This window comes from Bos javanicus, chromosome 5 (assembly GCF_032452875.1).
Source record: "Bos javanicus breed banteng chromosome 5, ARS-OSU_banteng_1.0, whole genome shotgun sequence".
Classification (NCBI taxonomy): Eukaryota; Metazoa; Chordata; class Mammalia; order Artiodactyla; family Bovidae; genus Bos; species Bos javanicus.
The window spans coordinates 30,226,938-30,254,033 of record NC_083872.1 but is presented as its reverse complement, the minus strand read 5'-3'; the positions used below and the strand labels follow the sequence as shown (position 1 = coordinate 30,254,033).

The window sequence follows — 27,096 nt, the reverse complement described above, 5'->3', positions numbered from 1 at the left end:
TAGTAGGGGGTCTTTACAAGAAATATACTTCTAAAAAAAAGAAAGAAAGAAATATACTGTTATGCATGCTAAGCTGCTTCAGTCCTGTCCGACTCTGTGCGACCCTATGGACTGTAGCCTGCCAGGTTCCTCTGTCCCTGGTATTCTCCAGGCAAGGATACTGGAATGGGTTGGCAGACCCACCTCCAAACACCTTCCAGACCCAGTGATCAAAACTGCATCTCTTACATCTCCTGAAGTGGCAGGCAGATTCTTTACCATTAGTGCCACTTGGGAAAGCCCAATAGAGAGGTCAATCAAAATAACACTAAGAACTTAAATTGAATGGATGAAGGGATAAAAAAGATATGGTATATGTACACAATGGAATACTACTCAGCCACAAAAAGAACAAAATTTTGCCATTTGCAGAAACATGGATGGACTTAAAGGGTATTATGCTAAGTGAAATACATGGGATGGAGAAAGATAAATACTGCATGATATTACTTACATGTAGAGTCTAAAAAATACAACAAACTAATGAATATAACAAAAAAAAGAAGCAGACACAGATATAGAGAGCAAACTAGTAGTTACTAGTGAGGAGAGGAAAGGGGGAAGGAGTAGTATAGGGCTAGGGGAGTAAAAGGTACAAACTATTAGATATAAAATAATATAGAAGGATATATTACCACACAGGGAATATAGCCAATATTTTATAATAACTAAAAATAGAGTATTGGCTTCCCAGGTGGCGGTGGTAGTAAAGAACCCACTTGCCAGGGTAGGAGATGTAAGAGACACAGGTTTGATCCCTGGGTTGGGAAGATGGAGACGGGCATGACAACCCACTCCAGTATTCTTGCCTGGAGAATCCCATGGACAGAGGAGCCTGGCGGGCTATAGTCCATTGGGTCGCAAAGAGTCAGACGTGACTGAAGCAACTTAGCATGCATAAATGGAGTATAACTTTTAAAACTTGTGAATCACTATATTGTACACCTGTAGCTTATGTTGTATTCTTTCAATTAAAAAAAATGTTATATTAAAGAAACAATATAGAGGGGAGAAAAATAACAGAGCAAAATCACATCTCAAAACTACACAGCTATAAACTGTAGGTGAACACAACAAATCAACAAAAAATAAATCAGTTTTAATAGGATATAGGAAAAAGACAGTATTATAGAAAAACAAAGATAATTCTTGTACTTATTTAACAAAACCAGTTATCTACATTCAAAACACTAGCAATGTATTGCTGATAAGCAAAAGATATATTCCCCTACTCTAGGGTGACTATATTAGACCCCACAGTGATATTGAGTTAGCTATTCAAATCCCTTTCCTCCCTAAACCCATCTTAAAATTATGACTTACCGATACTCAATTAATACCAAATATGAACATCCTCAGAATTGTGTTCCTCTGGGAATATAATTCCAAATAATTTACTTAAACCACTAAACCAAGCAGAAGGAAAACTTTATTAAAATAACATTAAGTAGATAAGAGAACACATGTAATTATTAGCCCAGAGAGGAGAAAATAAAACATTATGGATACTTTTTACAACAATGCAGGGATTCCCTATGGACAACTACCCATTCTTTGAGAAAGCAAACATAAATTGTTTCTCTGATGTAGTTTACAGATCAGTTGGCTCTGGATAAATAGCTGATGAACAGATCACACTTGAGTTTGGAAGTCTTCTTTTCTAAAGGGTTCACTCCACTACATCAGCACATGAACACTGCTATGTACTAGTGTTACGTAAAACTAAACAAAACACAAATGTCACTTCCAGGAACTTAGAAGAAGGGAAACCACAAAAATGTTGGACTGTTTGAAGAAAGATGGTTTTACTCTTACATTAACAAGTGCAACTTTTGTTGGCATTTTGATGCCAGCCATACACAGGATAATCCTGGTGATTAGAAGGGCAGAAATTATAAGGGAAGTTGAAGAGCTTAGGAGTCTAGGGAGAGAAACAGCAGAGAAGTGACAAGGTTGATGGGACATGGGAAACTTCTGTTTTAATTGAGATATTTCTACTGTAGCTGTTTTGTCTTTGTAGTATAAAACAATACAATTAACTGAAAGCATTAAAGTATACCATGAATAACAGGGAAAAAAGGATAAAGAGGACAATTTTTGCCCTAATGATTTTAATTTTACTTATCATCACTTTCTCTCTCTCTTTTTTTTGGGGGGGCGGTGGGCGCTGTGCAGCATGTGGGCTCTCCAACTGGGGATCGAACCCTGGCCCCCTGCAGTGGAAGCATGGAATCTTAACCACTGGACCACCAGGGATTTCCCCACCATTATTTTCTCATTACTACCTCCTATCCTTGGTTAGCCCCCAAAGAGCAAATGCGTGAGTGTGTTTATGTGTTCCAGAAAATAGAGATTTTTGGTGAGGAGGCATTCTCTTTTTTTCTCTTCTTTGCTTTACCTAACTCCTCTCCTAGAAGAGGGAAACACTGCAAGGAAGAAGCAGTAGTCAGAACTTGTGTAGAAGAATCAAGAGATGTCCATATTCAAGCTTTATTTTCTTGCATCACAACTAATTGGTTTAATCTTGACCCAAGCAAAAGATAGGATTTTAATTAGGTTATGAAGGTAGAAATATACTTTCCAATTATTTGGTCTTTATTCTCCTATCCAAGGATTTGTGTGAAACAAATAAGTTAGGAACCAAATAGAAATAAGTGAGACTTAAGGAGCCTGTCACATGCTCCTTACATGGTTTGGTCATTTGAATAACTGCATCATGACCTTTGAAGATTATGAATTCAAATGTCAACATGATGATGACTGAATAGCTGCTTGATCAGCTTTTTCATAAAAGGCTACCTAAAACCCAGATCAACATACACATCCAGTTAGGGATGTGAAGCCACACTTAGTGTATGCCACCAGGGAGGGCTTCTCTTTCCTCATACTGATAGGTTACACTAATCCATCCACTGCTCATTTGCAGTAGGAATTAGAACTATCATGTTCAACTAAACCACCTGACTTAAATAACCTATCTATTCACTAAAAGTAGAGGAAAAGTCATCAGTTGTCATTATTTATAAGTTGAGATCTAAGCTTCTTTTCTCCTTTTTATTAAATAAACACTAAGAGTCAAGCATTGGGTTGACCACTGGGAGATAAAGGAAACATTACTTTGAAAGAATTACATAGACTGGAAGTATACAAATTCACACAGACTATTAAAGAAGCATGATAAAAGTGGCCAAAGAGAAGTAAGATATTCTACAGGATGGTCAGGAGGGTGAAGGTAATTTCATATGGTAAAAAACTGAGGTAAGTTCTCATAGTATTAATAGACCTTGATGAGTAAGATTTCAAAAGGTAGAAGTTAGGGGAAAGACATGACTAGTTTAAAATGAGGAGTAATCCAGGGTTTGAGTACTAGATTAGCTGTATGTCTGTGTATTAGTTGCTTAGTCGTGCCTGACTCTTTACCACCCCATGGACTATGCCTGCCAGGCTCCTCTGTCCATGGAATTCTCCAGGCAAGCATACTGAAGTGGATTGGCATTCCCTTCTCCAGCAGACCTTCCTGATCCAGGGATCGAACCTAGGTCTCCTGCATTGTAGGCAAGTTCTTTACCATCTGAGCTTAGCTGCTGCTGCTGGTAAGTAGCTTCAGTCGTGTCCGACTCTGTGCGACCCCATAGACGGCAGCCCACCAGGCTCCCCCATCCCTGGGGTTCTCCAGGCAAGAACACTGGAGTGGGTTGCCATTTCCTTCTCCAATGCATGAAAGTGAAAAGTGAAGTCGCTTCAGTCGTGTCCGACTCCTAGCGACCCCATGGACTGCAGCCTTCCAGGCTCCTCCATCCATGGGATTTGCCAGGCAAGAGTACTGGAGTTGGGTGCCATTGCCTTCTTCGTGAGCTTAGCTAGGAGATTGGAAAGGTGGGTTTAGATCAGACTGTGGAAGACTCAAATATTAAATATGGATTTATTTTGAGACATCAAAAGTTTCTGATCAAGGGAATAGCATGATTTACAACTATGCTTAGAAAAATAAATAGCAACAGTGTAGAGGATGAAAGGAAAGAAAAAAAGGAGAGGCCAATAGGCAAGGTTGCAGCAATACCACAAGGCAAGATATAATAAGGCTAAACTGGAAGGCAATGGCACCCCACTCCAGTACTCTTGCTTGGAAAATCCCATGGATGGAGGAGCCTGGTAGGCTGCAGTCCAAGGGGTTGCTAAGAGTCGGACATGACTGAGCAACTTCACTTTCACTTTTCACTTTCATGCATTGGAGAAGAAAATGGCAACCCACTCCAGTGTTCTTGCCTGGAGAATCCCAGGGACGGGGAGCCTGGTGGGCTGCCGTCTATGGGGTCGCACAGAGTCAGACACGACTGAAGTGACTTTGCAGCACAGAACTAGATGTGGGACCTCTTGGAGAGAATGGCCCATATAGAGAGATGTGTAGACTTATTTAGATGGCTTAGTAAGTGACTGGCTGAGAAGAGGCAGGCAAAAAGAACTGATCCCAAACTTTATAGAACAGGAAATGTGGTGAAGGGTAATACACTAAGAGAGGACAACAGGGGTTAGAGCAGGTTTTGGTTGGAAAGATAATGGATTCTTTTTTAGTTTTCTTGAAATTGAGTGCTTTAGTTTTATTCACAAAGAGGTGTGCAATCTGGCAGGCAACCACAAAATTGGAGCTAAAGCTTGGGTTAAGAATTCAAGATGAGAATCTAGTTTTGGAATACATCTTTTGGAGTCCTGGAAAGAGAGAAGACTACACAAGGGACAGAGAAATAAAAAAGGACTGCAGAGGAGAGATCAGGCAGAAAAGTGGACAAGAACCATCTCAGATAAAAGGGAGTGAGAGAGACTAAGAAATGTGGAACTCAGGCAATTAACTTGGCCTCTTGTAAATAACTCTGATAAAAAAGATTTAGGCGATAAAGAGATTTGGATCACGTATTTCCATTATCTATGTGCTCCCTGACCCTGCTCAACTAGTTAGCTGAGATTCAGTCCAGTTCTCTAAATTATGGAGACAAAGATTCACATGATTTGTACCTAATATATTCACTTGTCTCAGAGAAGTACTAATTTTTCAGCTCTGAGGTAATCATTCTTACTTCCTCACTCTCGCTCCTGAAAAGATTGCTTAGTGTCTCTACCATATTTCTCAGAGTTTTCTTCCAAAGATCCAATTATGTGACTTCCTGATTAAAGCCTTATCCATACTAAAGCTGAAGTTACGTTAGCAATAACCATAACCTAGTCTCAAACTGATTAATCATTCCATAATCTAAAGTAGACAAAACTTTTTTTTACCAGTTTTATTGAGATATTAGACAAATATTTTTAAAGTAATCTAAGCTGTTGCTAACATGGGTAATGATGCTTATTTAGAAGCAGCTATAAAACCAAGGGCAGGGATGTCCCTGGTGGCCCAGTGGTTAGGACACTGCACTTCCACTGCAGAGGGCACAGGTTCGATCCCAGTCGTAGAACTAAGATCCCATAACCCACTCGAGTGTGGCCAAAAGATAGAAAACAAAAACAATAGCAGTTGTGTTTTATACTCTCTAAGCAGTCCATTAAAGGACAAATGACTATTTAAGCAGGAAGTTTAAAAAGCTCCCCCTCAAAAGGCCTGGTCAGTCTTAGAACCCCTCCATCTTCCTAGACCCAATAGCAATCAGGCTGAATGCCAGCCTGATCTAGTAGGATCTTCCTTTATATGAGAATTTTTTTTCTACACTCTGACCAGCCACAAAAAGATAGGCTTGTTCTAACCCATCTTCAACAGACATTTATGAGAAAAAAATCTCTTACCAGATCTTTACACATAATCAGCATTTTGTTTGCTGCAGTCCCAGTCATTTCCAACCTTAGGCCAGTTTTGACATGTACTAGCCTCCTGCACTGAATCTACATTGTGCATGCTGCCATGACATCAGCCGTCCTGCCCCTAACAGGGTCTGAGAGGAGAGGACTTACAATGGCGCTTTGACACACAACAAAGCCCCTTCCTCTCTATTTAGGATTTCTGACATTTTTTCCTTCCATTTAAAATTCTTCTTCCCATTTAAATTAAAAAAAAAAAAAATTTTTTTTTTTTAGTTAAGACCATAAAGGGTGAAAAGGGGAGTTGTCAGGCCTAGAGGACTCAAAATTGAGAGGGAAGAGAGTTTAAGAAAAGTCATAAAACTGCTTTGTGGTTACATCTCTTACCAACTGGTTTATGTTAAAATAGAGTTAGAACCCATGCAGAGAAAAGGGTTCTAGTTTTGCAAACCTTTAAATATTCTTTCTACATCCTCAACTGATGATCGCCGAACACTAAAGAACTCTCCTAAGGAGAAAAGCGACAGGCACTGCAAGGTATGAGAAGGGATGGCTAAATCGCATCAAACGTAACTGAAGAATTCTAGGATGAGTTATCTAATTTTTGCCTCAGAAGAAACACTTCCTACCATTACTTCACAAATGTAGACATTTGGACCAAATATTTAGCTGGAAAAAAAAAAAGTCCACGTTCCCATCTAGATGTGATCTAGAGTAAATGATGGCTTTGCTCCCCATCAGATCTGTTTATTTCATTAGAATGACTGTTGTAACAAACGAACCCCATGCACAAAGCCAGATATGCAGGAAAGTATGAGAAAACTGGAAAAACTGACCAGCTCTGCGGCCCCTGGATTGTGTTATAAGTCACCAGCATATGTAACTCATTTTCTAGCTAAGTAATTCCCTCTGGGGACCTGGTCTGCACTCCACACTAAGGATCAAATTTCATTAGCAGTTGTAGGAAAATGCAACTCTGTGCATTTGCAAGTCAAAACTCCTGAAGGCTACAGCTAGTCTGGCTATTTTCATTGATTTTTCCAGGGATAGGATTTTAGCTGATAGAAAACATTTGTTGGAAGGCACAGATGAGGAAGTTAAGAAGAGAAAGGGTTCAGCTAGCAAGAAGACAACTAACCCTCAGTCTTAATGTTAAACTCTGGCCTTAACACGCAGACTGCAGCTGTGTCCACGCACAGAGAGATTCAGCAGTAATTCCACCCCCCAAAGCTACTAATGACAAAAGGCACAGGAAGACAAATTAAAAGGCCAAGCGTAGGAAAACACATAACCCAGACGGCATCAAACTCTCTTCCTTTCTAGGTATCGACCTGAATCCCAGTGTGCGCTTACTTTCATGCGAAACTGGGTCACAGACCCAAAAATCTTAGCATTTCTGTAAATAATTCATCTGAGACATTTTATTAACTACTCGTCTAATTTGAATCAAAAGACATACTGACCACGTACTCGCCACACTCAAACAATCTAGACTAGAAAAAAAGCTTTGTTTAGTTACTTGGCCTTTTTTCAAGTTTTAAACCCACCCGATCCTTACCTTGGTTTGAGTTGGTTCACCTTTCTCAAACATCATCTTCAGCCTGTTCAGCGGAACATTGTATTTCTCTATTTTGTTTGCAGTTTCTGCGTTTTCACTCATTTCGGGTTTTGCTACTTCATGTCTGGATTCTCCCAGACAGTTTTCCATCTTTTTATTTTCTGTTGAGTGGTCTTTAAGATGCTCACTGTCCTTGATGCGGGGGTGCGGGTACTTAGTAGGAGCTTCAGGAGGCGATCTGATCTTAGGTCTGGGTTGGACTAGCTCCTCTCGGTCAGCCTGGACCCCAGAGGCAGAGCTGCCCACCACTTCAGCGGGAGGAGGGTCGCCTCTGTGCCTGACCTCTGCGCTGCTGTTTCGCACTGAGTCTGGGAGAGAGTCGGCTCCCAGCACTGGGTTCTCCCACTTCTTCCTTAACGCAGTCAGGTTCCCCCTTCTAAAGTGCTGGGGGAGATTTTCAGCGTTCTAGAAGAACAAAAAGTGAATGCCAGTTATAACTTGCCTGCTGAAACCTTCAAACATGTTGTTCTTTGTAAAATGAAAGTTAAAACTCCAAGCTGCTCCTGCTCCACTGGCGTCTCCGACAGCTGTGAACAGTTACAGCCCTGCCACATGGAGAAAGCATCCACCCCAGGAGAGGGAGAGGGGAAGAGAGAAAAAGTCAGGAGCTAAAGCAGGAAGTGATAAAACAGGATAGCCTTATAAGGACAAAATGAGAAGAAAGGAGAGCCCAGATCTAATGATAGTTACATTGGAGACAAGGGATTTTTTTACCCAGAGATTAATGGGGAAAACAGAAAGAAAAAGCAAATTAACAGTTACTTTAAATCCTGTAAATATGTACTAATAAAATTTCATTATTACATGCCACAAAATTACGTGGTGAATCCTGCTGGGTTTTTTCTTTTAAATGAGACAAAGATGCGGTATAGCTTACACTACACAATACCAATAATTGTGGATAGTAGCATCAAGAATTGAAACTATTTGTGGAAATTTAAAGCAGCCACCAGACTTTTACATGTATTTGCATAAGTGACATATCATCATATGTAACATAATTTACATGAAAAAATTTTATTTTTACATAATAACTGAATCCTTCCCCACCCCCCACCCGCTGTTCTTCTCTACATGTTGGTCATGTATAAATTCTGTTAGAAAATTCACTATTTTCCAGACCTTTTGGTTGCAAAATAGCCAGGCTTCATATGAAACACCACTACTACTCCCTCTCTTGATGGAAGGACACACATCTAAGACAATTAATTCCCTTTCGCCTGGGTCAAACTGCAATTAATTGATACATATAAGACATTGAAAACAATCTGGAAATTGTCCATGTTGCTCTGTAATAATTAGAGGAGACATGCTTGGTGAAGTAAAATTCAACGTCCCAGACTTGGAAAGCACTCCTAAATAAAGCAAGCAGCAGCGCCTTTCCAACAGAGCACAAACTCCAATACCTTCTTGCCCTCCATTCCTGCAGTCTGTGACTCACCGGTCTTTCAACTAAGAAAGGACAAACCAACTAGGACTGAAAGACTCTAGGGAATTAAACAGGATTAGCAGCTATATTGGGAATTAAGTCTCTCACCTTATTACTCTTCTGAATACACGATGAGAGCCACTTCAAGTAACACCAAGACTTGAAAAAAGAAACTTAGAGAAGAACAACTTTGCTTGATTTTTGCGCTTAAATCTTAGCTGACAATATGCTTCACTGGGGGAAGCGTGTATGGGTCAGAAATAGAAGCAGCATGAAAAGTTTGCTTGTTGGAAAAGAGAGAATTAAAAAACAGATTGGGTTCTATTCTTTTTGCCATTCTTCTCCATGCATGTGCATGGCTGAGTCCCTTTGCTGTTCACCTGAGACCATCACAACCCTGCTAATCAGCTATACCCCGCTACAAAATAAAAAGTTCAACAAAACAAAACATAAACAGGTCCAGGGGCTTCCCTGGTGGTCCAGTGGTTAGGAATCTGCCTTGCAATGCAAGGGACACGGGTTCAATCCCTGGTCCTGGAGGATCCCACATGCCTCGAAGCAACGAAGCCCGTGCGCCACAACTACTAAAGACCGAGTGCCTAGAACCTGTGCTCCACAACAAGGCAAGCTGCCACAATGAGAACCGTGTGCACCACTAGAGAGTTGCTCCCTCTTGCTGCAAATAGAGAAAGCCCATGTGCAGCAACACAGGCCCACCACAAAAACCAAAAAATAAAATAAACAAATAAATCTTAAGAAACGAAAACAGGTCTGGAAGCTGGTGCTACCTTAACTGCCAGCAACTCTCTCAGCTCTGGGCTCCCTCCTGAGACACAATGGATGAGTCATCTGGGTCTCCAACTTCACCTGCCCTGCCCTGCTCAAACAGAAGCCCTGAGAATCAAAGTGGCATTTTGCCTTGGTAACTGGACACTACTTTTCTCAGAGACATGTGATTAAAGTATATTTATTGACATGAAAAGATACTCATAAGACACTTTTGAGTGGAAATAGCTATTTATAAGACAGCATGGGGAATTCCCTGACGATACAGTGGTTAGGCGCTTTCACTGCAATGGGCCCGGGGTTCAATCCCTGGTAGGGGAACTTCCCTGGCAGATCAACTGGTAAAAAATCTTCCTGCAATGCATAAGACCCCTGTTCGATTCCTGGGTCGGGAAGATCCACTGGAGAAGGGATGGGCTACCCACTCCAGTATTCTTGGGCTTCCCTGGTGGCTCAGCTGGTAAAGAATCCCCCTGCAATGCAGAAGACCTGGGCTCGATCCCTGGGTTGGGAAGATCCCATGGAGAAGGGAACAGCTACCCACTCCAGTATTCTGGCCTGGAGAATTCTGGCCTGGAGAATTCTGGCCTGGGTCGCAAAGAGTTGGACACAACAGAGAGACTTTCACTTTGGGGCTTCCCTGGTGGCTCAGACGGTAAAGAATCTGCCTGCAATATGGAAGACCTGGGTTTGATCCCTGGTTGGGAAGATCCCCTGGAGGAGGGCATGGCAACCCACTCCAGTATTCTTGCCTGGAGAATCCCCAAGGACAGAGGAGCCTGGTGGGCTACAGTCCATGGGGTCACAAAGAATCAGACACAACTGAGCAACTAAGCAGGGGAACTAAGATCCTACAAGCCATGTGGCAAGGCCAAAAAAATGAAGGGAAAAAAAATGACAGCATGATTTCATGTTATAATACACATGTGCTGTACTCAGTCACTCAGCTGTGTCTGACAGACTCTTTGCAACCCCATGGACAGTAGCCCAGCAGGCTCCTCTGTCCATGGAATTTTCCAGCAAAGAATACTGGAGTGGGTTGCCATTTTCTCCTCCAGGGGATCTTCCCAACCCAGGTATCAAACCCACATCTCCTGCCTTTCCTGTATCGCAGGTGGAATCTTTACTGCTAAGCTACTGGGGCAGGCCTATAATACACATATATGTTTATAAATATAAACACAGAATAGTAGTCTGGAAGAAAAGACATCCCAATGTTAACAGGTTGCCTCTGGGGATCATGGATTTATGGGCATTTGGATTATATTTTCTTCTTTTTTTATAATAAATGTGCTTTCATTGTATAATAAAAATAAATACAATGTCACACAAAAAAAGCTTCAATGGAATATCAAATAATTTTGATGTGATTTGTAAATGGTTTGAAAGTTGTCATTTCCACTTAACTTGTGATGACCTGAAAGAAAGGCATTTGTGTGATGGAGTAGCAGCAACATCCCAAACAAAGACTTGGGTAGAAGACATCCTTTAGGGGGGCATTTTAACAGAGGAGTGAATGTGCTCTTTTATAAAAAGAGTTCTTAAGGATGCAAGTTCAAAAGTGCTAGGGTGGGAACAAGTAGGGGAAGGGCAGGGCTGTGAGGTCTGATAGCACTGAAGGCCCCAGACTCTGTCTTCACTCTTGGCAGCACCACCAGGTCATGTTAGTTGTCCAGGACTTTAGAGCTTGGGCAAGAAAAGATGGGGCAGAAGCAGTGGCTGTAGGCTTTCTGGGAAAGAAAGAGAAGCAAAAAGGCAGAGGGCAAAAGCAAGAATTGAAAGCAGACTGGGCAGCACAGTGAAAAGAGTACAGGATGGAAGCAGCCTGGGTTATCATTGGACAGTGGGCTACAGGCCAGGCAACCCACTCCAGTATTCTTGTCTGGGAAATCCAATGGACAGAGGAGCCTGGCGCACTACAGTCCATAGCGTTGCAAAGAGCTGGACACGGCTGAGCATGAGCACGAGAATATATTTTCTTTTCTTTATTTTCTTTTTCAATTCAAGTATAGTTGATTTACAATGTTGTTAGGTTCAGGTATATAGCAAAGTGATTCAGGGATTTTTTTTTTTTCTTAGATTATATTCCATTATAGGTTATTACAAGATATTGAATATAATTTCCCATGTGTCGTGCTGTGCTAAGTTGCTTCAGTCGTGTCTGACTCTGAGACCCCATGGACCGTAGCCACTAGGCTCCTTTGTCCATGGGATTCTCCAGGCAAGAAAACTGGGATGGGTTGCCACGCCCTCCTCCAGGGGATCTTCCCAACCAGGGGATCAAACCCATGTCTCTTATGTCTCCTGCATTGGCAGGTGGGTTCTTTACCACTAGCGCCACCTGGGAAGCCCCATAATTCCCTATGCTATACAGCAAATCCCCATCACTTACCTCTTTTATGTATCGTATCTGTATTTCCTATAATGAGCATATAATGCTTATATAATCCAGCTTCATCCAGCCAAACGACCCTGGGCAAGTTTCCTAATTTCTGGAAACTACCATACAGGGCTATTGTGGAGAATAAATGCAACTATACAAAAGCACGTATGTTGTAATTGACCAATAGTGGTGACTATTATTAAATGGGTGGCCCTCCTCACTCCTCCAGCCACACCTCACAATCATGATCAACAAACAGTATCCAGTCATCTCTCAAATCCTGAACTGGAGTTACAGTCTCTTATTGTTCTTTCTACTCTCTCTACAGTCTCTGTTGTTTCAGAGTCAGGTGGTGGAGGAGGGGTAATAAGGTGAAATTTTAGTCAATGTCATTTGCATCAAGGTTTTAACATTTTACCAAGTATTCTCCTAGAATAAGGCAGTGGGAAGTCAGGGAGGGTACAAGTATTCAAGGGCGCCACTGGTTGCAAGAAAACCCCAGCCTCCTTTCTCAAAGTGACATCCAGAATACTACCCAGCAAGGCTGAGAATCTCTGTGGATGCTGCCTCTGGATCATCACCAGGTGCCTAAAACAGGATCAGGCACACTCAGAACATGCAACAATGTCCTTTCTGCAGGAACATTTGACTTGGAAGGGGCCTTGGATAAATCCCTTCCTCTCTTTGGGTCTGTTACTCCACCCGCAAAATGAAGAGGTGGGGTCAAATGAGCTTTAGTGTTTGAAATCTTGGCAGGGGAATCTTCATCTTAAAAGCAGGACGATGTCTGGTAGGATGCAGCAGTAGGCTGGAAGTACAGACCACTTGGATGCACAGCTTCCAAGGAGGGGGAGACATTTCTAGGCTAAGAGCTACTCAAAAAAGTGGCAGCCAGTCATTATGATGACTGTCCAAACAGCACAGATTTCAAGATGTGGCATATCCCAGGCTTGAAGGGAAACTGAAAATATAATCAATGGTGGTATTGATCATCTGTGTTTCTGTGTCCTAAATACAAATGGAAGGGGAAGAGAAAAGAAGGGCTCCATTTCTGGAAATCCAAGCTATCATGTAACCTGATCCCAGCATTTGCTAAAGAAACAGATTTACCCACTTGCTCCTGAATGTGTCTCTATCTTGCTTTCTAAGAATATAAGTATTCTTTCACCTGGACAGCCGTCGCTATAAATTTATACATACATTCCACCCTGTTCTTCAGGAGACAAATTAGACCACTTACAAGTCTGGTAGATCTTAAAAGCAACCATCTGTCATTTATGGAAAAACTGGTAAGATCTGAATAAAGTCTAGTTTAACTTATAGGGTTACACCGAAGTTAATTTCTTAGTTTTCATAAATGTACCATAGTTATAGAACATGCTAGCATTAGGGAAAGGTAGGCTGAGCTTTATGGGAGCTCTCTGTACTAAGTTAATAATGCTAACTATAAATCCAAAATTATTTCAAAATAAAACATTTTTGTTAAAAAAAAGCAACCAATCTTCAATGTTGTTTTCTTCCAGCTAGTGCTGTCTCCCACATTTCACAGTTAAGGGTCTTGAAAGCACAGTCTTGTGTAGTTGCTGTTCCTACCTGACTACTTTCCATTCCTTCTAATTCTACTACCAAAACACTTCTGAATTAGCACAAATCAGGATCACCAATTACTTCTTTACAATTTTCATTTCATTATCTTATTTTTAATTTATTACTTTTCTCAATTACAAAAGTATTTTTAAAAACTAATTGTGGGGGGGGGAGTCATAGTCAGTATAGGAATATATACGCCTTGAATATATGCTTCAAGTTTCTCTATTTGACTCCTCTGCTCCTCCTAACCAAGACATCCATTGTCAACAGTTTGCTGCGCATGCTCTCAACTTTTCCCTTATTTTTATACAGTATCTTTTTTTTTCTACAAAATCATACTATACTTACTATTCTGCACATAAGTCCTTTAATCATTTAATGTGCTTTTGATACCTTTCCATGTTACATAAAATCTTAACCATATGATATCGTACATAACATATACTATATTATTATAATGGATGTAGATATCATGATTTACTATTTCCCCACTGATGAATATCTAATTTTAAACATTTCAGTATTACAAAGAATCCTGCAATAAATATCATTTTACATTTATTTTATTTCACTTGTGTTTCTCAATGATCATTCCTACAAGCACAATTGCAGGATCAATGGGTATTAAACACATCCAAAATTTTAATAGGCATTGCCTAGTAGACTTCACCAATTAAAAAATCTGTCTACTGTTTAGGTTACAATTTATATCTCACAGTTATTTAAATTTATATCTCATTGATTATTGGTGAGGTAAAAGCATTTTTTTTTCGGTTTATTGTTTCTTCTTTAATCACCTGCTCACACCCTTTTACCTCAACTGCCCATTACAATAGACACTTCTCCTTTGTTTTATTTGATCTCTCTATAGCATCTGATGTTATTGACTGCTCCCCCCTTTAAAAATTTCCTTCCTTATATAGTTTCCGTGACATCCCTTTTTCCTAGATTTCTTTCCATTTTTTTCTAGACATTCTTCAGGTTTTTCTTTTTAAACAAGTTTCTCTTCCTTAGTTCCTCCCTTATATAGTGGGGTCCCTCAAGATTCTGCCTTTTTAGGTCATCCTCTTTAGTCACTTTACATATTTTTCTATAGATGATGTCTTTCACCCACCTAGATGGATGATCCACACCCTATAACTCGAGCCAGATAGCTCTCCTTACCTATCAGTTCTACCTGGAAATCCTACAGATACCTTAAACTCATCCTTGTCTAAAGCTGAAGTCTCCCCTCTCCTCCCTTTACTCCTCACTCTTTTTCTGAATTTTCCATCTCGGTGAATGGGACAGCTATCTTTTCTACTGTCAGATGCGCCTGTTCTCTTATGCCTCCACACTGGGCACCTGCTGCTTCCTCTACCACTCCTTTGCCCCCTTTATTTAGCTAATTCCTAGTCATCCTTCAGGCTCAGTCAGACACCACTTCTTTTGGGACGTCTCCCTGGACAAGACATAGTCCAGGTTATGAGTCCTTCCTAAATTCTCCCCCGGCACCTTGCATATTTCTTTAATATGGTACTTACCACACTGAGATTCTAAATTCTACTTTCTGGGACTCCTTGGTGGTCCAGTGGTTGGAAGTCCAACTGCCAATGCAGGGGACACAGGTTCGATCCCTGGTCCAGGAAGATTCCACACGCCGTGGAGCAACTAAGCCTGAGAGCCACAATTACTGAAGTCCATATGCCCAGAGCCTGTGCCTTGCAACAAGAGAAGGCGCTACAATGAGTAGCCTAAGTACTCCAAATACAGAGTAGCCCCCACTTGCTGCAATTAGAGAAAAGCCTGCACGCTGCAACAAAGACCCAGTGCAGCAAAAAATAAAATAAATAAAGATTTTTAAAAAGAGAATGCTATCTGATTTTAAAAATAAATAAAATAAATCCTACTTTCTAAACTCTAAGCAGTTCCTTGAAGGCGGGGACCACATCCTATTCCTCTTAGTGCTTTCGGGACACATAAAAGATGTTCCATAAATGTTTATCTCCACTTGTGGTATCAACTTTTGTTATCTGACTGTCTTGATTAGACAACCTAGTTCAATCAGGCCTTTAGCCCATCACTACCAAACAGCACAAAGTGACCAATGATCTTCATGTTGCCAAATCTGATTGTCAATTCTTAGCCTATCTGTGCGTTTGACTCGATAATTTGCCTTTTGAAAACACTTTCTTCACTGGACATCTGGTACTCCATTCTCTTTTTTTCACTGCATCTCACCAGCTGCTCCTTCTTAAGTCTCTTTTGCTGGTTCTTCCTTCTCTCTCCAACCTTTAAATGGCAAGGTGCCCCTGAGCTCAGTACTCAGACCTCTTTTCTAGCTACACTCAATCCCCAGGTGATCTCATCCATTTCTTATCTTTACAAACCACTGATACTTTGATACACACAGATCTCATCTCCAGGCTGGATCTCTTCCAATTCCAGATTTGTACATCCAAGCTCCTATTTGACATCGATACTTGGAAGTCTTAATAAAGAATTACATTTAACATGTCCAAAGCTAAGCTTCTAACAAATATTTTCCCTTCTCTAAACTTGTTTTTACTGCCACCTTCCTGATCTCAATGGCATTTTTCCTGGTGTTTGGGCCAGATGCATTGTTGCAATTCTTCCTTTCTACCTTCAGTATAAATCCTGACTACTTCTCATCGCCTGTAGAGCTCCTGTGTGCTGTGCTATGCTCAGTCACTTCAGTTGTGTCTGACTCTGCAATCCATGAACTGTGGCCCGCCAGGCTCTTCTGTCCTTGGGATTCTCCAGGCAAAAATACTGCAGTGAGTTGCCATGCCCTCCTCCAGGGGATCTTCCTGACTCAGGGACTGAACCCACATCTTTTATGTCTCCTGCATTGCAGGTGGATTCTTTACCCACTGAGTCATGTGGGAAGCCCATATAGCTATGACTCCAGTCCAATCCATTATCATCTTTTGCCTAAATCACTGCAACTGTCTTATGATTGGTCTTCACGCTTTTGCTACTGTTCCTCTAGTCTCTTCCTCCTTTTTTTAAAATTTCAGTCAGATCACATTAATCCTTTGCACAAACCCTTCAAAGGCCCCCATTTAATCAGAATTAAGGTCCATGTCCTCACAACAACTGGACATGACATTTCCCTTCCTGTTCCTCAAATACATTTAGGATGTTCTTGCCTCGAGGCATGTTCATGTGCTCTTATCTTCTGCCTGAATTATTTTTCTCCCAAGCTCCTGTCCTCAGACCTCTGCTCAAATGCCTCCTTGACCACTATACTCATCCCTCTTACCTACTTCATTTTGTTTTATACCTGCTACATCTTTATGGTCTGTCTCTCCCACCAGAATATAAACTCCATGGGGGCAGAGATGTAGTCTGTATTAGTGCCTAAAGCAGTGCTTGGCATACAGTGGGCACTCTGAATACTTGCTAAAATGAATGAGTGAAAGGAAAAAAGGAATGAAGAAAAGAGAAAGGGGAAAAATAACAAGCGAGAGAGAGAGTAGGAAAGAAAAGAAAACCAGCAGTTGAGTGAAGTGATGGTAAGTTTTCTTACAGTGCACCAGAAGGGCTCCATTCTCGAATTACAGGAAAATTGTCAAAGACCCAGTCAGCACTGCCCCCTTAGAGAAGACAAAGTGACAGAGGCATGCTTTGCACTCACTTAAATAGGTTAGGTGCTGAAAACTGCCAGGAGGATATTTTTGTAATGCCAGACAAATGAAGAATTCTTGCCCAAATATGTGAGGCTTTTCCCCTCATATGAAGAAATCAAGTAAGATTTCAAAAGAAATACACTACCCAGCCAAACTGGAAGTTAGCCAGCGGGAAAGTACAAAGTGGGTAGAGCCGAGAGCTGGTTCTGAGGTTTTTGCCTTTGGTGGATCCTGCTGCTAAGAAATTTGCTAACTAGACTGGGTCAAGAAGTTTGCTTTAAACAAAGAACCCAGGGGAATGACAACAGCTGCACAGCTGCTACCATTTAAATGCAGAGAGACTTTCTGGTTGTTTGATTTGGAAAAAAAGAAACAGCCTAGGAAGCCCTGTCTCCTGATTTGAGCAGGAGCAGTAAGCCATTTTATAACCACAAGCAAAGTACTTGGCCTTCTGTCTTTCACTCAACTCAGGAAAGAAAAAGTGGCTCAAAGGAGAACCTCAGGGAAAAAAATAAGATTCTCTGCACCTGAGCCAAGTTCTCCTGAGCAAATGGTTCAGCAATGAGACCAGCCGGCACAAAGGCCCGGCTCAGCTGACGCAGAGCCCACAGTCCCGCGGAGGCTGCAGGGGGCTGGGCCACATGAGCTGCGACCACGAAGTTCCACGTGTCGCAGGGCTTCCAAATACTTACACTTCTTTTCTTTTCCATGTTTGCTTCTTCCGCTGCTTTCTGGTACCTTAGAGAAGAGGGGGGGGAAAAAGAATATCCTCAAATTAAACTTAAATTTTTACACTTTCAAACTTCAAGAAAACCACTTCTGCACACCTATCTCTGCCAAGGATTATCATCAGTCACCTCTATCAAAAGCAGAGAATCAGGGCAGCCCTCACTTCCTGCACTGTTGCAGTCAACTGCTCTAAGAGAAAGAGCCAAGACAACCAGGTCAAACGCTGGGAAAATGGAGACAGCAGAAAGCCTGGGTTTTTAAGTCACAGTTTCATTACTTAATGTAATCTGGGGCAAGTCAACCTCTCTAAGCCTCAGTTTCCTTACCTAGAAAATGATCTACTATAATGCTGGGAAGAATAAATGATGTATAAAAAGCCATGTATATAAATGCTTTGGAATTAGTCAAAGGGTACAGTATTACATTAACCCTAGGTTGCACTTTCCCCATTCATTAATGCCTCTAAAATCTTACAATTCTTGTCGGCCAAATGATCAAGAAGTAGTCATATGGCCTGTACATGTGTAAATTTAGCCTAAGCTATTGGTACTGTCGCTTTTGCTCAGTTAAATATATTTGAAGGTATTATACATCCTTTAAATGCCACTGAAATGTCTTTAATGAGACTACACTTCGATTTGCCATTGAAAGAAAAATTGTTTTCCTTTTTTTAAATATATGTGTAAGAGTGATTTGTGAGAAAAGTTTCTATGCTAAGCAAGCATTAGTTCTTTTAATTAACAGTATTTTTCCTTTAGTGATGCATAAAATAATGGCCCAGCCTACAGTCGATGGCATCTTAGAGTTGATAAACAGGCTTCTATAATTTTATTCCTTTAATTTTTACTTTCAATCATTTTATCATTTTTACTATTTGCTCAGGAGATTCCTGAGGAACAACTGAAGTCCCAGGGCTTTTCAGAGGTGATCCGGTTTCCTCCATTTGAAAGCAAAAAAGGCTTGGGACGTCCAGGCCACAACAAACCTCCAGACCACTCTGAACTGTCTTAATGGGGCTTCCTCAGAGCCTCTGAGTCAAACAATGAAGGCAGCACTATCACTAGAAGAATCCCACCAGGTGAGGCCTGCGTGCCTAGAACTTACTGATTTGATTCCTTGGGCCTGCAGGCCTTGAACTCACCAACCTAACCCCAACCCTAGAAAAGGGCTTGGTCAATGGGTCACTTGTTCCTGTCTTAAGGCAGACTTTCAGAATTTACAAGGCATGTGGGCAGGGAAAAGGAGATGAGACAAGAAGATAAAGAACAATATGGGAAAGGGTCCATTCCCTAACCAATACTAACTTTCAGCTCATAAATACCTTCACAGGCTCAGAACTTCCTCAGTGTGTGTGTTAAACAGAACAACCTCATCCAAAATGGAAGCCAGAGGAAACTTCTAGATTTAACATCACTGCTTTCCTACTACGTAACCTGGGTTATATAACTTGTTTGGGCCTCATCCACAAAATTAAGTGATTGTGAGAGGATTTCTAAGGTCTCCTCCAGTTCTTACTACCGCTTAAAGTTTAACAATCAGGTAGCAGTGTCTCATTCACTAGACTGAGTAATACTCTGAAACTGAGCAGAGTTTTCTTAAAGGGTAGGGTGAAAGAACTTCCAAAAACAATTGGGATTTCACTGACCACAGCTTATGGAAAAAAATGGGATTAGAACTGCTGTAAGTCAAATTACAAGCTACAGAGATATTTGAAACATATTACAGACAAAAGGCTAATTTCTCTAAAATACAAAGAACTCTTACAAATCAGTAAGAAACCAACAAAAGCAACTTAATAGAAAAATGGGCATAAACATAAACACAGAGTTCACAGAAAATATCAAGTGACTCAAACAAAAAATAAGAATGTTTAGCCTCAAAATAAAAATTCAAACAACACTAAGAACATTTCTTATCTAAGTAGGAAAAAACATTTTTTTTTTAAGGAAAAAAAAACCCAATATACAGAGGGTAAATAAATAAAACCTCTAGGGAAAGCATTTTGTCAATTTTACAAAAATTATAAAAGCATAAATGTTACAATTTGCCAATTCTGTTTCCAGAATTTATCTTATAGGTACACTCACATAAGCAAAAATAACTTTTACATTAGATTATTTGCCACCACACTAAATGTAATAGCAAATGACTGAGAACAACCTGAATGTCCATTAGCAGCGGACTGGTAAATAAATTATAATGTATTCATGCAATGGAATACTACACAGCTATAAAAAGAACAAAAGCATGGTTGCACAGTGTGAATGGACTTTAATGCCACTGAAATGTATACTTAAAATTGTTTAAATGGTAAACTATACTTTATGTATATATTACCAAAAATATTTAAAAAATCGAATCTGGTAACAGCATAAAGACAGTGATATAAGATCAATGGAATGGAATAGAGAGCCCAGAAACGAAACTTCACATATATGGTCAAAGGGTTTTGACAAGGGTGCCAAGACCATCTAACAGGGAAAAGACAGTTTTTTCAATAAGGTAAACCATGAAATGCCAGAAAATATTTGAAAATCATATATCTGATAAGAGATTAACATCTAAAATATATAAAAATTTAAAATAATACTGCATTTGAAACATATTTAACAAATAATATTGTACATACTATACTGCATCTACTTTTCTCCATTTTAGAACAGCTTGAGTTTTCATTCAAGAAACAGTGAAAGTGTTAGCCACTCAGTCTTTTTGACCCCATGACTGTAGTCCACCAGGGTCCTCTGTCCATGGGCTTTCCCCAGGCAAGAATACTGGAGTGGGTTGCCATTCCCTTCTCCAGGGTATTTTCCTGACCCAGGGATTGAACCTGGATCTCCTGCATTGCAGGCAGATTCTTTACCATCTGAGCCACCAGGGACCCTTGTGGCCCAATGGTTAGGACTTGGTGCTTTCACTGCCATGGCCTTGGTTCAATCCCTGACTGGGAAACTAAGATTCCACAAGCCTCCGCAAGCCAAGTGGCACTAGTGAAAAAATTAAAAAAAAAAAAGTATGTTCTAAGCACTAGAGAAAAAGTAGTGAAAGAAATAACCAAAAAAGGCATAGTTCCTGCTCTCAGACAGCTTATAGTTTAAATATTAAACACATACTATAGGGATAAATCTTTCAAAGAAGGACAGAGTACTATTAAACAACCTAACAAAGGAACTGAATTGAGCAATTGAGAAGGCGGGTGTGGGGTAGGGTGGGGCAGTGTGTGTGTGTGTGTGTGTGTGTGTGTGTGTGTGGCAGTGTGTGTGTGTGTGTGTGTGTGTGTGTGTGTGAGAGAGAAGAAAAGCCTTGCTGAGGAAATGACCTTTAGGCTGAAATCTGCAGTTTGATCAGGAGTCAGCCAGGCAAAACAAAGCAAGAAAAGCATTCCAGGCAAAGAAAAAGAGCACACACAAAGTCCCTAAAGCAAGACAGTGTCTCCCATGTATAAGATACACAAAGAACTCCAATGTTGCTGAAGCACATTGAGAAAGGCAGAGGTCAGGAGATGATGCCAGGCATCAAGGGCTTTGCAGGCTATTCTAAGAATTTTGAATGTAATCTTAGGTACAATGAATGAATGGTCAATGGTACAATGAATGGTCATTAATCCAAGCTATGTTTTTAATTTATTTTTTGGGTATGCTGAGTAGCACGTGGACTCTTAGTTCCCCAACTAGGGATTGAATCTATGCCCCCTGCTGGAGAGTGCAAGAACAACCTCTGAACAACTGAGAAAGTCCCTAAGCTATGTTTTTAAAAGAGCACTGGATGCTGTGTGGAGAATGGACTGGAGTCGGGGTGCAGGATAGAGGTGGCAATGGTGACAGACGATGCAGGAAGGTCCAGGGAGGCAGCACTGGAGATAAAGTGAATAGACTTGAGGTATATTTCAGAAGTCGAATCAACAGGATTGGTAATGAGGAACAACAAGTCAAGAATGATCCCCAGGTTTTCAACAGCTGAGTCAATGGATGGAGGAGCACAGTTGGGGACGGGGAGGATGAAGAGTTCCATGTTAGCCATGCTAACCAAAACATCCCTTTGGTGGTAACAGTGATTTGATACATGTTCTAGAGCTGGAAAGAGAGATCTGAATGAACAACATAAATTTAGGACTTGTCTGTCCACAGATGGTATGAAAGCTGTGTAACTCTATGATATCATCTATGAAGAATGTGCAATGTAAGAAAAGGCTCAGAACTCAGTCCTGGAGACGTTAACAATTAGCAGTCAGAACATGAAGAAGAGGTTCTCATTCTCTGTTAGAGAACAGAGAAGGAACAGAGGTAGGAGAAAAAACAAGAGACTTCCAGAGAAACTAAGGGAAGAAAAAATGTGGGAAAAAGTGGCAAAAGGCCATCTAAGATGAAGGCTAACAAACATCTCTTCAGTATGTTTTAGATAACTTTTCTAAGCAACACAGAAGTCTTTGGTAACCCTGGCATTCCTCTTCCATTATAATTTATTAACCCATAGTCCTTTTAATGGACATCTGGATTGTTTACAGTTATCTATCATTACAAATAGTGCTTTGGTGAATGGCCCTGTGTATTTTTTTTCCCCACTTGTACTAATGTATCTGAAAGTGAAAAGTGAAATGTATCTGAGAGTCCCTAAAAATAGAAATGCAGAAACACAGCAGATTAGAGCTAGAAAGGAACTAAAAGTTGGCCTTGAACTTGTGTTTCCACACTCCTTGGGTAATGATCTACAGTATATTACAGCAATATAATACAATATATGAAAGACAGAGCCCAATCAGCAGACAGGTTGATTCTTGGTCAGTTGTTCCCCAAGGCAAGGAGAACAATTTACACCGTGGTTAGTTGGGTAAATAAGCTCAGCGGTTCCCTTCCTTTTACTGTCTTAATAGAAACACAGATTTAAAGAAAGATCAAAATAGTCTTCATCTTTAGTCCTATTCTTTTAGCACTGAGGCATCTGTAAGATACAGGTGTACACGCCAATGGCAGTCTTGAATTGTGTTTTGAAACTCCCACTCAAATATCACCACCCTTTATTTGTAATGAAGTACTTGCTAAACAGTGGAAACTTAGGGAGAAAGGTTCCACACCACTGCTTTCTTCCAAGTAAGGTCCTTGGTACTTTTACATTTTGACACTTTGAATACTAAGAGATATTGAGGTACAATACTTCTGAATTCAATGTTAGATTAGGACTCAGGCTTTAGATTTTCTTCAAATATGCTCAGAGTAACTAGCATTATTCTGACACAAAATGTGAAGGTCTCTGATGGGGAGGGAAAAGGCATTTTAAAAGATTCCAATCTGAGGGAAAAAATATTTGTCATGAGATTTCTATAATTAAAAGCTTATCCCTCTTCCCTTCCTAGATTTTCTTGTCCTCCAGTCTCCTCTTCACATACAGAATTTAATCTTGCAACTGCTTATTAATGCTCAGCTGTGAGGCAGGCAGCTGATGGAGGATGCTAAAATTATCTGGGGAGTAATAACTGTCTCAAACTTTTCTAAGGCCAGAGAATGGAGTTCCTGAGCCATGACTCTTGCTTGTATGCCCTCAAATAGAGGGAAGGTCTCACTGAGCCAAAAAAAAAAAAAAAAAAAAGGAAAATGGAAATTCCCAAGTTTTAGGCAATGCATTTTCTTCTGGAACAATTTCACCACTAAAATAGTACAGAGAAGCAATGAAGTAGAGATCTGAGGGTCAAAGTTTTTCTTAATGATGGAAGGACAGTCACAGAAAACTAAATATAAACCTGCTCTTTCTTGGGTCTATGGAATGGGTAAAGTTATAACAAGAGTGGGAGGAGCAGGGACAGGAGGGGAGGCATGGTGGTGGGGGGATTAAGTGTCCTGGATTAAGCTCTGCCACTATCTTGGGGTGTGATCTTTCATCACAAATGCTGCACTTCAAGTTTCTTATTTGTCAGAGGAATGGGACAAAGGTTAGCTAGATCAGTAGTTCTTTTTGCTGGAGAATCCTCTTTTCAAATGATAACTTCAGTTCAGTTCAGTTGCTCAGTCCTGTCCGATTCTTTGCGACTCCATTAATTGCAGCATGCCAGGCCTCCCTGTCCATCACCAACTCCCGGAGTTCACTCAGACTCACGTCCATCAAGTCGGTGATGCCATCCAGCCATCTCATCCTCTGTCGTCCCCTTCTCCTCCTGCCTCCAATCCCTCCCAGCATCAGAGTCTTTTCCAATGAGTCAACTCTTCGCATGAAGTGGCCAAAGTACTGGAGTTTCAGCTTTAGCATCATTCCTTCCAAAGAACACCCAGGACTGATCTCCTTCAGAATGGACTGGTTGGATCTCCTTGCAGTCCAAGGGACTCTCAAGAGTATTCTCCAACACCACAGTTCAAAAGCAGCAATTCTTTGGCACTCAGATTTCTTCACAGTCCAACTCTCACATCCATACATAACCACTGGAAAAACTATAGCCTTAACTAGATGGACCTTTGTAGGCAAAGTAATGTCTCTGCTTTTCAATATGCTATCTAGGTTGGTCATAACTTTCCTTTAGAACCTCACATATTAAAGGGATCAAAGCGGGACCTCTGGGGTGAAAGGTCACATGCGTGGCCCTTTAGATCTTCCTGTCTTCCCAGAAATGACCTCTGAAGTTCCTCTAAAGAACTCGATTAGGATAGTTTGAAAACCACTGGGCTAGATTCCCTTCATATGAGTCATGGGCTCCCCTGATCCCTAGGGGTGTCTCCAATGCAGGAAACATGGGTTCAATCCCTGGTCCAAGATGATCTCACAAGCCTCAGAAAGACTAAGTTGGTGTGCTACAACGATTGAGCCTGTTCTCTAGAGCCTTCTAGCCACAACCACCGAAGCCCAAGCACCTAGAGCCTGTGCTCTGCAATAAGAGAAGCCCGTGCACCGCAGCTAGAGAGAAAGCCCATGCAGCAACGAAGACCCAGCATAGCCAAAAAAAGGAAAATAAATAAATTAATTAAAAAATATGTTAAAGAGAATCAAGAAACCAAATTCTACTAAAAGAGTCAACTTTTAATCAAGCAAAGGATTCTTCCATGCTGAAGTCATTGGTGAGTGAAACCAAAGCTGGCTGTTCAAATTGACTCATCAAGAGCATCCTCCTTGTTCAGATTTAACGCTTTAGATAGTACAGAGGCTTAATAAAAGAAATCAGTCTGGAGTTATAAAGCACTCATGAGACATACGCTATGATGCTACAAAAATGACTCTTACGTACATATTCATGTGAAACGTTAATAACACTTAGAAAGTAAAGCCCAGCTAATCTTATAAAGAGCAGCCAGATGACGCTTTCTCCAAATAACATTTTTATATTAACCTCTGATCACAAACATCCCAAGGTTTCCTAGGGTCTGTTAACTAGACATGTATGCTGCTGCTACTGCTGCTAAGTCGCTTCAGTCGTGTCCGACTCTGTGCGACCCCACAGACGGAAGCCCACCAGGCTCCCCCATCCCTGCGATTCTCCAGGCAAGAACACTGGAGTGGGTTGCCATTTCCTTCTCCAATGGCTTGCATAGGATTTACTAATTCTAAACTCCATTTACGAATTCTAATTAAAGAACTAGAATTCTCTAAGAGAGACTGTTTCAAAATAAGAGAAAATGAGGTCAGTAGTGTTTGAAGTAGAAATTAATGTACGCTTTGTGGAAAACAGCCCTGCAATCTGCTTTGGGAACCTACTATGAGTGAATCCTCAAAGCCTTAAGCAGTATCAGCAATATGGCTCTATCAAGTATGAGACCTGGAGAAGAAATCCAGGCTGATTCTCCAGTTTTCACTGTCTTAACCGCACATCACGCCCCATGCTCTTTCCCTTTTCTGTGCCTTACTTCCTATGACTGTTCTTCCTCTGCCATGTCACCACCATCCTCCCAGCCTACCAAATAAAATTCTATCCATCCTTCAAAACCAGTTCAATAGCAGGATCTATGCATCAGAAGAAAAGTACTAGACAGACACAAAATATTAACTTGGGGTCAGGTTAACTCTCTACACCTCAGTGTTCTCAACCATAAAACAGGGATCAGGTCCTTCCTCATATAGTTTTTATTAGGGTTAGAAATAATATCAATTTCCATCAAGAATCTACCATAGACCTGGCACACTGATTCTGATTAATGGGTTCAGGATTTACAATTCTGCATAACTGCCATTTGCCCTTATAACGTTTGTGGTGAAAAGACAGTCACCCTACTATGCTGTGAGAAGGTGGCCTCTAAGGTTCCTTTGCATTTTCTCTCTGCAAGATTAAGAAGCCCCTAAAATGAGCAACTTTTTTCAACTTCCTCTCATCAGTGCTACTACAGGACCCAAATCCTCTATCTTGGGAATTGTCTGAAATGGATGACGACAACAGAATAAAACCCTGGGATGGGAACTGAGGAAGGGTGAAAGTTTAACTAAAGTGACTGACCGAGTTAGGCAGGGAAGGAAGTGAAGCCAGGAAAGGGACCAACAATCATGGCCTGGGTATTCCAGTTTGGCCAAAGAGCCAGGTCAGTGGGAATAAGAAAGCAGAATAGGCAGGACAGGAGGCTCTAATTAGAAAGTAGGTTTTCCAAACACATATTTCAGAGACAGATTCTGGGTGATGAGAAGGTTGGGACTAGCTACGGGGGCATGGGAGACAATGAATGAGCAGATTGAAGACATATGGAAGAGTAAGAAATGATGAGTCCACAGGAATTTCCTGGCGGTCTAGTGGTTAGGACTCAGTGCGTTCACTGCTATGGCATGCGTTCAATCCCTGGTCAGGGAACTAAGATCCCTCAAGCCACATGGTGTATTATTAATAAATAAGTAAATAAATACGAAATGAAGAAATGATGAGTCCATACTATCAGACAGGTCATTTATGTGGGTCGGTGATTCTACACTGGGGGCATTAATGGCCCCAGTGGACATTTGGAAATGTGTGGGGATCTTATTGGGGTTTTCCCCTCCCCACTTTTTTTGTCTGTCACCATATCATGGGGAACTACTACCATTTGGAGGAAGGCAAGATGATGAGCATCCTGTACAAGGAACATCTGCCTCATCCAAAATGTTGAGAAATACTGAAGAGAAAATGAAGTGGGAAGCTAGGGTCCCCCTTGAAGGCAAGGAGCTTGGC

At 40.9% G+C, this 27,096-nt stretch overlaps 1 protein-coding gene across 4 annotated transcripts in view; it reads right to left on the bottom strand.

Moving 5' to 3' along the window:
• Window positions 1-27,096, bottom strand: part of LIMA1 (LIM domain and actin binding 1) — a 92,039-nt gene that overhangs the window by 28,779 nt on the left and 36,164 nt on the right. For all 4 annotated transcript variants that reach the window (XM_061416134.1, XM_061416136.1, XM_061416135.1 and 1 more), the window contains exons 3-4: window positions 17,957-18,002; window positions 7,385-7,849 (exon numbers count right to left, since the gene is read on the bottom strand). In XM_061416134.1, coding sequence (XP_061272118.1) covers window positions 7,385-7,849; window positions 17,957-18,002 — 511 coding nt within the window. The remainder of the gene's footprint in view (window positions 1-7,384; window positions 7,850-17,956; window positions 18,003-27,096) is intronic.